The sequence below is a fragment of the Delphinus delphis genome, chromosome X (assembly GCF_949987515.2).
Source record: "Delphinus delphis chromosome X, mDelDel1.2, whole genome shotgun sequence".
Taxonomy (NCBI): domain Eukaryota; kingdom Metazoa; phylum Chordata; class Mammalia; order Artiodactyla; family Delphinidae; genus Delphinus; species Delphinus delphis.
The window spans coordinates 67,872,048-67,884,045 of record NC_082704.1 but is presented as its reverse complement, the minus strand read 5'-3'; the positions used below and the strand labels follow the sequence as shown (position 1 = coordinate 67,884,045).

At 52.1% G+C, this 11,998-nt stretch overlaps 1 protein-coding gene across 1 annotated transcript; it reads left to right on the top strand.

The window, feature by feature from the left end:
- The first annotated feature begins 1,124 nt into the window (after positions 1-1,124).
- Positions 1,125-5,248, top strand: LOC132418171 (uncharacterized protein CXorf49 homolog). Its single transcript, XM_060002041.1, has 7 exons — positions 1,125-1,421; positions 1,629-2,612; positions 3,304-3,460; positions 3,990-4,066; positions 4,352-4,397; positions 4,981-5,022; positions 5,127-5,248. Exons 1-6 carry the CDS (start codon positions 1,125-1,127, stop codon positions 5,019-5,021), a joined length of 1,602 nt encoding a protein of 533 aa, XP_059858024.1. The 3' UTR covers position 5,022; positions 5,127-5,248.
- Positions 5,249-11,998: the final 6,750 nt, after the last annotated feature.

Sequence of the window (11,998 nt, the reverse complement as noted above, 5' to 3'; positions counted from 1 at the left end):
GCCTGTTTCCTCACCGGGAAGAGGCCAGTAATAGTTGGTACTATAGTTAAAGGCGTGTCACGCGGATGCATTATTATTTATGCCCAGCGCTTAGAAGAGTGCCAGGCACAGAGTCCGTGCCGGCACTAAGTTGCTTTCAATGGATTCTGCCAAATTACCTCCCCAATGCGTCTCTTGCACCACCGCCACAGGGGTTCGCTCCTAACCTCTCCCACCCTCGGAATGGTTAAGCTCTTTGAAGGTTGTCAACCTAGTGTGTGAAACCCGATTCGTGGTTTTAGTTCACATCTCCAGGATCAGCGGTGGGGAGCACCTTTTGGGGTGTAACTGGCCACTGCGATTTCCTCTTCTTTGAATTTGCCTCAGAGAGGGGGAAGGGCTGATGGAGCGAGGCCAACCCCAAGTCTATCCGCCACACCCGCCTGCCAGTAACGTCTGCTGAGCCACATTTGATGGAGCAGTTGAGACAGAGATCTTACAGAACGAAAATACGATCCCTTTGCTCTCTGGCCGACCCCTGATCACTGACTGCGGGACTCCTGTGCCCATTCTCCTGTTGGGTCTTAAGGCTTGCGGTGGAAGGGAGGCTGGCAAATGCTTTCGGCGCATGCTAGGCATCCAGCGCCTCCATCTTGACGTTTCATCCTCACCACCCCTGGAGCCCGGCGCCCTCACTCCCCGACGCCCTCGACCCCCTGTATAGATGGGAAACGGAGGCTCAGAGCTGTGACTCTAACCAGAAAGGGGAGGCGGGACAGGAGGAGGCGGGCCCAGAGGCTTGACAGAGGGAGGCACTCCCACCATCTCCTTCACCAGCCAACTGCCCGGACCGCCCACGGGCTTGCGAGCAAACCAGAGGCCCTCGGCCCCATTGGTTAGGTCTCGACGAGGGCGGGCGAACAAGGCACCCGCTGGTTGGCGGGGGCCGGACCAATGAGGAGGCTGCGGCGCAGGCGTGAGAGGCACGCTGAAAGTGGCGCGTCCTTTCTTTTGAGGCGAGCTCGTGCGGCACGTGAGGTGGCTGACGCTCCCTTCTGAGCGCCGGCCGCCTAGCCCGCCGTGACCGCGACCGCGACTCGGGCCATCGACCGTCGCCCCGGTTCCGGGGCTGCCCGGGTCGCGACATGAGCTCCCCGGATGAGGTGTATGTGTGGGGAAGGCGTGTCCGCCCAAAGGTCAGGGAGCGGGCCGGCGTCCGCATAGCCGGCCCCGCAGTCCCGCCGGGGCCCGACCCAGGCCCCGAGTCTGGGGAGCCGCGGAGCGGCAAGGGCGGAGGCGGCTTCCCGGACCCCGAGGGCTTCCAGTCGAAGCGGGAGATGCTGGAAGCGCGAGGGCCTGTGCTGTGGGGCCGCGAAGGCGGACCTGGCTCCCCAGATGAGCACACGAGGGACCTCCTGGACCTGATCGACGAGTCTGAGGCGGCCAAGGAGGCCAACCTGCAGCAGCTGACCGACCAGGACGTGCTGGGCGTCCGCAGATACCCGGACCCCGAGGGCTTCCAGTCTGAGCGGGAGATGCTGGAAGCGCGAGGGCCGGTGCTGTGGGGCCGCGAAGGCCGACCTGGCTCCCCAGAGGAGCACACGAGGGACCTCCTGGACCTGATCGAGGAGTCTGAGGCGGCCAAGGAGGCCAACCTGCAGCAGCTGACCGACCAGGACGTGCTGGGCGTCCGCAGGTACCCGTCCCCGGAGAGCTCCACCACCTTCAAAGAGTCCACCGTGTGGACACTGCGCCTCGAGGCGGGTCCCGGCGGTCGAGGAGCGCCCGGCCAGAGCTGTGGGGAGGCGCCGACGGCTCCAGCCGGCCCTCTCCACCTCGGTGGGCCTGAAGCGGGCCGGGCCTTGGGGAACCCTAAGAGAGGCACTAAGCGTAGGTTGAACGTGGCTGCGGATCGCCAGCGGCGCTCCGCGGAAGGCCTGGCCTGGCTGCTGTCCGACTCCGAGTCCTCAGATGAATTCAGTGAGACACAGCTGATGACGGTGAGCACTTACCGCAGAGGAGGAGGCCAGGCCAAGCCCAGCAGACCCGAGGATCCCGGGGACACTCCCAGACACTCGAAGTTCCAAGTCAGGGAGAATTACCGTCACGTGACAGGCTCTTCCCTGTCCTCGGCTCCGCGAGGACTCTCTTCGGTTGTGGAAAGGCAGGGCGTGGGAGAGCAGGGCATCTCTTCCCCTAAGAAAATGCAGAGCGTGCTGTGGGGCAAGGGGGGCAGCAAGCCCAGCTACCCGGGAGCTGCTGCTGCTGCTGCTGCTGCTGCTGCTTCTGTTTCTGCTGCTGCTGCAGGTGGCCTGCCGCGGGTCACTCCTAGGAAGGACGGAGCCCAGGAGAAGAAATCCGTCGGGGAAGCGTCCAAACTTGCCCTGGGGGGAACCTTCCGTTCCCGGGGGCAGCGAATCTCGGCAACTCCCGTGGAACCGGCCACCTTCCCCCCAATCTCTGGTATTCCGCTGCCTGGGAGACCCAAGAGTTATACCTTGGTCCTTTCGGGAACCAAACAGTCCAAGCACAGTGGCGCTGGGAAGAAATCCGTGGTCAGCTGGGCAAGGGAGTCTGAGGCGGTGGCGGGAGAAGATAAGGACCCAAATAGAGACCCAGCCCCAAAGGGCCAAGTGAGTAGGCCATGCTCCTCCTCTCTCCCCACTCTTCCCCCCCCCCACAGCACCCAGGGCACACGTCTTCACCCATGCTGCCTCTGTCCACCCCTCACGGGTCAGCATTGGGTGCCCCTCAGTCACTGGGTCATTACGATGCCAGATCGGGCTCCTTTTCCTAGGGACAAACATTAAGGTAGCACTTCGGGTGTCCTGGGCCCGGTTCTCCACCCTTGGCCTCTTTCCAGCCTCCTCTGAGAGACTTGGGCTGGGATGGAAGGGAGGGCTGGTAGCTGAATTGGGTCGGGGGATCCCTTAAAAGCTTCCCCGGAAAGCCTCAGTATTTAGACTCACCAGCTTCCTGAATCCTCCTTCCTAGCTGTTCCCCAGACCTTCCTTGCAGGGGGCCTGGGCTTTCTCAGTGTCCCACTGTTGTGCCTAGATCAGCTCTGCCTGCTGGCCTGGGGCTGACTGAGGGAGAAAGTGCTAATGAGATCAGCCTTTCAATTCCCTTCCCAATTCCCTGCCTCACCCTGGCCCGAATCACACAACTCTCTCTCTCTGTCTCTCTCTCTGTCTCTGTCTCTGTCTCTGTCTCTGTCTCTCTCTCTCTCTCTCTCTCTCACACACACACACACACACACACACACACACACACACACACACACACACTTCCTTAGTCCAAATCGGTGAGAAATTTTTGTTTCAGCTGCTAACTCACAGGCCAGGGACATCTTGTCTGCGCATGCATCGTAGAAAAGCCAGCAGTGGCGACGTCAACACCAGAGGCCCCCAAGATCCAGGAAACTCAGAACCCTTGGCCCTGAACCAGGGAGAAGTCATGCCCAGGGGGCCTGCCCCCTCAGGTGAGTATCGTGGGTTTGATATGAGGGGAGGGAAGAGGGGTTGAGGACAGAAACCTCTGCCTCTGTCTCTGCCGGGGGCACAGCCTTGCTCCCAGGCAGCTTCTCCCACAGGAGATGGGGTGCTGAGAGGGCTGTCCTTGAGCCACATCATCCTCTGAGTGGGGTTTGTGCGGCCGGGGTGATCGGTGGCAGTGCCGCAAACAGCTGCTCCGGGTGTAGACTTGCAGGGGAACAGCCTTTTCTGTTATGTCCTGTTCGGCCACATTGCTCTCCCACGTGCTGGCTGTGGCTGCAGCTCTGGGAGGGTCGAATCCAGAGCCACATTGTTTGGGGACCACAATGGCGAAATGGCTGCCCCCGGGGAACAGGGGAAGCAGGCCCAGAGACAAGGTTCCGGCTGCTGGGCAGAGCAGGGGCGGCTGGTTGCCAGCAGAGGGTGGTGCTGCCTCACCTCACTTTAGAGCCCGCTTGGCCCTTTCCACCTCACTGGGAGCCTGGGAAGCTGGATTGTGTGTCCTTTCCCTCTCAGGTGACCAGGGGCCACTTGACCATCCCCCAAGACCGGAAACGCAGCAGCAGCCACTGGGAACGCCCTGCTGTCCTTGGGTAATGCTTCCTCTGCATCCTGGAAATGCAGGCCCAAACTCGAGGGTGGGATCTGGGTCCAAGTTCAGCTGACATGTGTGGGCTCCCCCTCCCCTGCCCCCATCACGTACCCCACGGAGGGAGCCCACCTCCTTTCCACTGAGGAGCCCTTGCCAGTCTGACCACCCGGCTTTGGGGTGGAGGGCCCAGGGGAGAGGAGAAGGTGGAGGGGAGAGGAGAAGGTGGAGGAGAGAGGAGGCCAGAGTATACTAATCATTTCTCTTCCTCCTCTGTCTGCTGGCCTAGTGTCTCGAGCTAAAGAGAGAAGTAGACGAACTTAAGGAGCAACTTGGTATGAGGAACCAGGGCCGGAGAGCGGTGTCTTAGTGAAGAACCCGGGTGGGCACCTGGGGTGGGGGTGGGCTGCAGGTGCGGTGGGCCTGGCAGGGACGATCATCCCTGTGGGGAGGAGAACCTCTCAGGCCTGGCCCTGGAGCTGGCTGTGCATGTACAACTGGGCGTGTGTACAAACAGCAAAGTACTGTCTGGACTGCATGCACACTTTGACAACCAGACCAGTCCTAGGGAATGTCCTTCTGATAGGACTTTTAGAGATGCCTCGTTGATTTTTCCCTTGAACTGCTGCTTGGTGTGGCTTCTAAGGTTCTTGTTGGATTGTTTGTTTGTGTGTGTGACAAGTTCTGAGTGGTTGTGGCACGGCCCACAGCATGAGAGCTGCTGGCACATTTTGTTTCCCTTTAGGAACCAGTTCCACATTCAATTTGGGTGGTGGGGAGTGATCAGGCCCAGAGCTCTTTGCATCGGGTCTGGAGGGGTTTCAGGTATCAGGGCTAGGCGGTTCCTCACGGGGATAGGGGGACGGGCTTCTGTATCCCTCTGTCTGGAGCGCCTGCTAATGCCTGTCCCTGTTGCAGCCGCCATGCAGTACCTGGCTGACAAGTTGCAGACCCTTTGAAGTGAGTGTTACACACACCGTACCCCTTCCCACAGTCCTGGCTGTTGAGCAGGGCTGGGGGCTGGCCCTGGCTTCAGGCTCTTCCCTGACTCTGCTGTTTCACAGGTTGAGCCCAGCGTCTTCCTGCAAGAGGAGCAGCTGTTTGGGGCCCTGGAGCTGTGGCCAAGCTCGTTCCCTCCTGTTCTGCCTCAGCTAGGGCTTCCTCTCCCCCCTGTTTTGCCCCCGCCCCGCCCCAGTTTCACAGCAGTTTCCAATTAAAGTACCTCTCATATTCTGTGTTCTGCCTTCTCTCTGGAGGGGTAAGGGTCGGGGTCGGGGTAGGGAGCCGGGGCGGGGCGCTGCTCTACATCAGAGCCTTTTCCAGAACGGTATCTGTGGCATCCTGTGGTGGGGACTCTGGGCCAGCCTCTGCTACCATCCCTGCAGTCAAGCCAGCGGAGTGTCCCAGGTCTGGGTCCTGTGTGTGCTCTGCCTGGCCACATTGGCACGTCCTCCCTTTCCCCCGAAGGCCCTCTTCTAGCTCTCTCCAAACCCCCCTCCTCCTCTGGGGTCTGGCGGTTCCCATTCATCTCTGCCATTCACCCTTCCCATCAGCAGGAACTCATGACCCCCTTCCAGAGCTCCAATCTGGAAGCATTCACATCCTCCCTGCCCTAGCCAGCTGACCACCCTCCTCCAGCCGGGTCGTCTGTACACCCTTGAGTGGAATTTGGCCCGTCAGGTTCTATGGCGAGTGTGGTTAGTAGGTCTGTGTTGTTGCATGGTCCCCGTCAAATACTCTTCCACCAGCCCCATGACACAGATATTCCTGGAAATGATATTTCCGTGTCCCAGCTCAATCTCCCAGACTGCCTCTTTAGGACACACGAGATTGAGTCTGAACTCCATGTTCGATTTCCCCCTCACTCGAGGTTGGGGAGCACTTCCTTCCCTCAGCCAGGACCCAGGGCTGTACCAGCCTGAGACTCAGAGGGACAGACTTGTGTTTGAGTGAGGCAAGGGTGGTTGTGCCTGACACCCTTCCCGAAAGACCGGTGTTTTACTACACAAAAGGGGGTATGATGGTAGATTGGCCATTCAAGGTTGGTGACGGTGTGTCCCTGTGTGTGAATAAATGTAATCAGGGGTAATCTCCCTTGAGGGAGAAAGATGTGATTCAGGGAGTAAAGGGAGTAGAGGCTGGTCCAGGTTCTGTAAGGCATTGAATGAGCAAAAGCAAGGGTCGGATCTGTTTTGTTCAAGGGTTGTCCTTAAATTCCCAAAACATAGGAGGGGGATGATGCAGAAGTCACCAAACCCCACGACAGGCTGTCGGGATGCTCGAAATGTTGGATTCGCTGGAGGTGGCTCTCGATCCTACTCTGTGATCCTATGATGTCTGACAACTACTGTGGGTGTGGATGGAATGAGACTGGGAAGGGTGGCTCCTCAGAGTAGCTCATCTTAGAATCAGGGGACCCATATATGAGGCCACCCAACATGAGCTACCCGGGACAGGGGCAGGATGGGCGCAGTGAGGATGGGAAGTAAGGAGTGACTGCACCTGGACAATGGGGAGCACTTGGGTCCACCCTTCCCCCATATTCTCACCCTGACTCCCTTCCAGAGTCCATGGCATGAGCTCAGGTGGACAGACCACAGGTGGGATGGGACAGTCACAGACCTCAGGGTCAGAAAAGAACGTTCGTGGGACTTAATCCTTCCCCTCAAGCCCCTCCCTGGAGAAGGTGGGCTTGATTGCTGCCCAGGCCTCTGGCTGGATTCCTAGAATGTACCCAGTGCCCCACCCAGCCTGTACCAGGCTTATGTTCTAGCCCCTCTTGCTCCAGCACTGCTCCCCACTGAGCTGAGGCCATTACCAATGAGTGTGTGTGCACTTCGAGGAAACAGAGCTAGCTTAGACCTTGGACCTACCTCTGACCAGTAGAGACAGTCATTCCAGGTCATGTGTCCCTGCAGACACTCTGGAGAGAGTGAAGCTAACTACAGGCTGGAGACAGCCATCACAGGAACTCGCTTCCCGGTGCACACTATGGATGTTAATAGAATGTTAACAGAATGTTCATAGAAACCTTATTCATAGTCACCCCAAACTGAAAGCAATCAAGATGTTATTCAACAGATGAACGAATAAAACCATACATCTATAAATGAAACATTCTTTAACAATACAAAGGAAGGAACTCTTGATACATGCAACAACTTGGATGAATCGCAAATGCATTATGCTAAATGAAAGAAGCCAGTCTCAAAATGTTACATACTGTGTGATTGTGTTTGTATAATATTTGGAAAAGGTAAAACTATAGGGATGGGAAACAGATCACCAGTTATCAGAGGTTTGGGATGGGGGAGATGGTTTGACTACAAAGCAGCAGAATGAGGGAGATTTTGGGGCTGATGGAACTGTTTTGTATCCTGATTGTGGTGATAGTTACACAAATCTGTCCATGTGTTAAAACTCATGGTACTGAAAACAAAAAAGTTAATTTTACTATGTAATAAATCAAAATATATGTAACTAAAAAAATTAAATGTGTCATACATAAAGACTTGGGAATCATAATGGCATGCAAAATAGTACCAGCATTCTCAAAAGTGACATTGAAAGTCAGAAAACTTTTCAGCCTGAAATTATATATCAGCTATCAAATAAGCATGAAATTAAAGGTAATATTTGTTCATGCAAAGTCTTAAAAGAAATTATCACCCATGGTACCTGGAGAATGAGTCCCATCAAAACACTGTGGTAAACCAAGAACAATGAAGACATTAGTTCTAGGAAGCAGAAGATCCCACTTAGGGTTTTGGTAAAGGAGTGTTCGGGGAGCAACACTCTAGGCAACCGAAAAAGATTGAAACTGGGTCCAGGAAAGTGATTTCCAACAACAAAGGAATGGACATAGTTGAAGATTGAGAAAATATTGCCAATAGGCCTATGACAGAAATGTAAGCTCTTGAGGGAAGGAACGTCATCTGTTTTTCTCAGTGATGTAGCACCATGTGTTAGAACGGCACCATGTGTTAGAACAGTACCTTGTCAGCCCTCAATAGAGAATTGTTAAATGGAAAGGAGAGAAAGAGTGAATGAGAAGAGAGGAATTTGAGACAGCAAGTATACACCGACTCTTAAGGAGTTTTTATGTGAAGGTGAGCAGAGAAAAATGGTGTCGCTTGAAGGGAAATTGGAATCAAAAGAAGGTTTTCTTTAATTGGGGGAAACGACAACATACTTGTATGCTGATAGGAATGATCCAAAATAGAGAAAACTATTTATGAATGAGGGAAGTTTGTTTCTGATTGCCTGTATACTCTCAATGAAATGGGAAGCAAGGTCATCAGGTGAGAGTGAAGGTGGTCCATGATCAGCAAGTACCCCCTCAACTTTCCCGGATCATCTTGTGATCTTCTTCTTTCTTTTAAAATTTTATTTATTTATTTATTTATTTGGCTGCGCTGGGCCTCTGTGGCTGCGCGCGGGCTTTCTCTAGTTGCGGTGAGCAGGGGCTACTCTTCGTTGTGGTGCGCGGGCTTCTCATTGCAGTGGCTTCTCTTGTTGTGGAGCATGGGCTCTAGGCACGCAGGCTTCAGCAGCTGTGGCACGCAGGCTCTAGAGCACAGGATCCAGTAGCTGTGCCGCACAGGCTTAGTTGCTCCGTGGCATAGGGGATCTTCTGGGACCAGGGATCGAACCCGTGTCCCCTACATTGGCAGGCAGATTCTTAACCACTGTGCCACCAGGGAAGTCCCGTGATCTTCTTGTATGGAACTTTTCATAATAAAGTGCTGTGAAAAATTAAAAAGAAGTGCTTTTGTTCGTTAAAAGGTATGATAAAAAGAGTGAAGGCAAGCTAAAAACTAGAAGATATTTACATAACACGAAATCATCAAAGAATTAAAGTATAGAATACATAAAGAACTTCCACAAATAAATATGCAAACAACCCAAGGGGAAAATGGGCACAAGACACTAAATGAACACCTCATAGACAAGAAAATCCCCAAGGCCAAGCATATGAAAAGCTGCTCAATATTATTACTAATATTATTACTAATCAAGAAATTGCAGATTAAATCTACAATGAGACACGATTTCACTATCACAAGATTGACAACAATTTTGTACTTTGTTAATATCAAATGTTGATGAGGATGTGGAACAGTTAAACACTGTTGATAGGAGTAGAAATTAGCATGACCCCATTGTAAAAACTCTGGCATGATCTAGTAATGTTGGAAATCTTCTTTCCCTATGAGATGACAATTTCAGTCCTAAGTATGAGCACTGGAACGCAGCTTCCCAGCCATTTGATTCTATGGCTCACACAGAAAATGATGATTGTATGGCATACAGGAGTAAGATGACAAAGTTGTTCAGGGCCAGAACCAAGCGGTCCAGGGGCTGCTGCCTGGCTGTCTCTGGAGATGAAGGCCTCAAAGTCCCAGGTCCAAAAGTTGGAAAGCTCTGCCCTGGAAGGCTCTTGTACGTGGGCACCAGGAAACATGTGCCAGAATGTTTATAGTAGCGCTATGAATAATATCTGCCCAAATGGAAACAACCCAAATTACCCATTGACAGTAGAATGGATACATAGCTTGAGATACAGTTGATTCTTGTTATTTGTGGATTCCATACTTGCAAATTCCCCTATTTGGTAAAATTCATTTTTAACCACAAATCAGTACCAGAGTGCTTTCCTCCTCGTCCGAGAGAGCTGTGAAAAACCTGAGTTGGTGGAATATGTTCCCAACTGAGGTCAAACAAGGTGACGCCCTGCCTTCTGGTTTCAGTCTCATACTGCAAGCAAGTGTCCTTTTCATGATTTATTTGGTGCCACATAGTTTGCATTTTTGTGCTTCTTTGTTGGTGATTTCATAATTAAAGATGGCCTCCAAGCTTAGTGCTGAAGTACTGTCTAGTGTCCTTGAGTGCAAAATGACTATGACGTGCACTCAAGAAAATATGTGTGTTACATAAACCTTGCTCAGGCATGATTTATAATGCTGTTGGCTGTGAGGTCAGTGTTAATGAATCAATAATATTTGTATTAAATAGAGTGCCTTTAAACAGAAACACACATGAAACATGATTACGCAGCGATCAGTCGATGAAAATGTTGTGACCAGCGGATGGTAGGAACTTGAAATTATATTTCCCTTAGGAGCAATGTTTCAGGATTGCCTAATTCAGTGTTCATGGCAACTTTATAGACTGCAAATAACTATCATGATAATGAGAGTCTACTGTATATTCATTTGGTGGAACAGTGTACAGCAATGAAAATGAACAAGTGCCTGCCACATGCGACAACAGGGATGAATCTCAGTTACACAGTATCACACGGGAGAAGTCAGAAACAACACAAATGATTCCATTTACATAAAGACCAAAGGATGCAGCAAAACCAACGTTGTTAGGAATATGAACCTATGTAGAGAATAACTAAAGAAAAGGAAGGGAATGATGAAGACAAAGGATAGAGGTTACTTCTGAGGAGGGTGAAGGGAAAGGAATTGGAGCTTCCATGCAAGGAACTTCTAAGGTTATGGTGACGTTTGAAAAAACACTGCTATAAAAGTGTACTGAGGGAATGAATGACTCCCAAATCTGTATCTCTCTCTAGCTTTGACCCCTCACTGGTGTTCCAGAACCAAATTTCTAAGTGCATCCTGGCTAATTCCACCTGCATGTCCTATAAGAAACACAACCTTAATGTATCCAAAATCCCATCATTTCCCTCCCAATCTTTCTTTACTTCCTGTGTCCTTATGCTCCCCACCACAAAGTCACTCAAAACGGAAATGACTTCTGCTTCCTTGTGGTGGCCATAGAAACATGCCCCTCCGATCCACTGCAGGGAACATAGTAGATTGGCAAGTGCCAGCTGCCACTTCTCTGGCACCACCATTGTTTGTGCCAAGATCCCACATCCTCTGGGTAGCTCCCAGCCAGTGACTGAGCATGGCAGGGGCATACTGCTTCAGGACAGGGACTCCTCTAAATGGCAGCTGTAGGGTGGGGACTCCACATGAGCCTGAACAAACTAAACTAAACGGAACTAAAGTTTACTGTTAGAACGAAACTGCATCTGAGATTCTTCTTATCTGATCCTCCTTTCCCCCGCGTCTCTCTTACAGATGTCAGACCCGCATCGCACCCTGAAGAAGAAGACTCATTCCTGCTCCTTCTCCTTTATCCTTCACATGCCATTCTCCCATCATGTTCGTTCATGTCCAATCATGCCTTGGTGTCTGTATTTTTGGAGGACCCAAACTAACAAAAGTGGTACCAGGAGTGGTCTGAGAAGTTAGCTATAAGATGGGGTTTATGGACCAGCTCACTCACTGCCCAAATGACAAAGAGCGTACCATTTTGGGTGTTATGTGGGGCATGGATAATCTCTAGCACAAGGTTACCTCCTGATTCCTTAAGGTTTTATCCATACGTACCTTGAAAAATATCCCAGTGGAGGGTCTTACTTGTGGCCTGTGAGATGATTCAGGCCTTTGAATGGTAGGGAGGGCACTATGTCTATAGGGAGGGCAGAGGCGGCTGTTCATCACTGTTATACTGGCGCCCTGCAAAGACATAATGAGAAACTAAGGGACATTACCAAACAGTTAAGGGCCAAGTGTAAGATTCATGGGGTTTTCTTGGTGGCTTACAAAATGCCCTTGCCTCCTGCAGAGACAGCTGAGTAGCTCACAGATTATGCGATAACAGTAAGTGCAGAACTCCAGAGATGTATACATCCTTGACAAACACAGGCCTGTTATGGGAAGGTCAGGGCCCTTTTTGGAAAAACTTCAGACTCTGAAATGTAGGCCGGGTATATTGGCATGGATGTCCCCAAACGTTGGCTTATCAGATCCAAACGTCCTGAGGCCTCAAAGCTTGCAGGGTGGCCCTTCCTTCCCTAGCAAGAGCTAACACATGCCCTGTGCTGGTAGATGCTACAGAGTCTGCTCCCCCACAA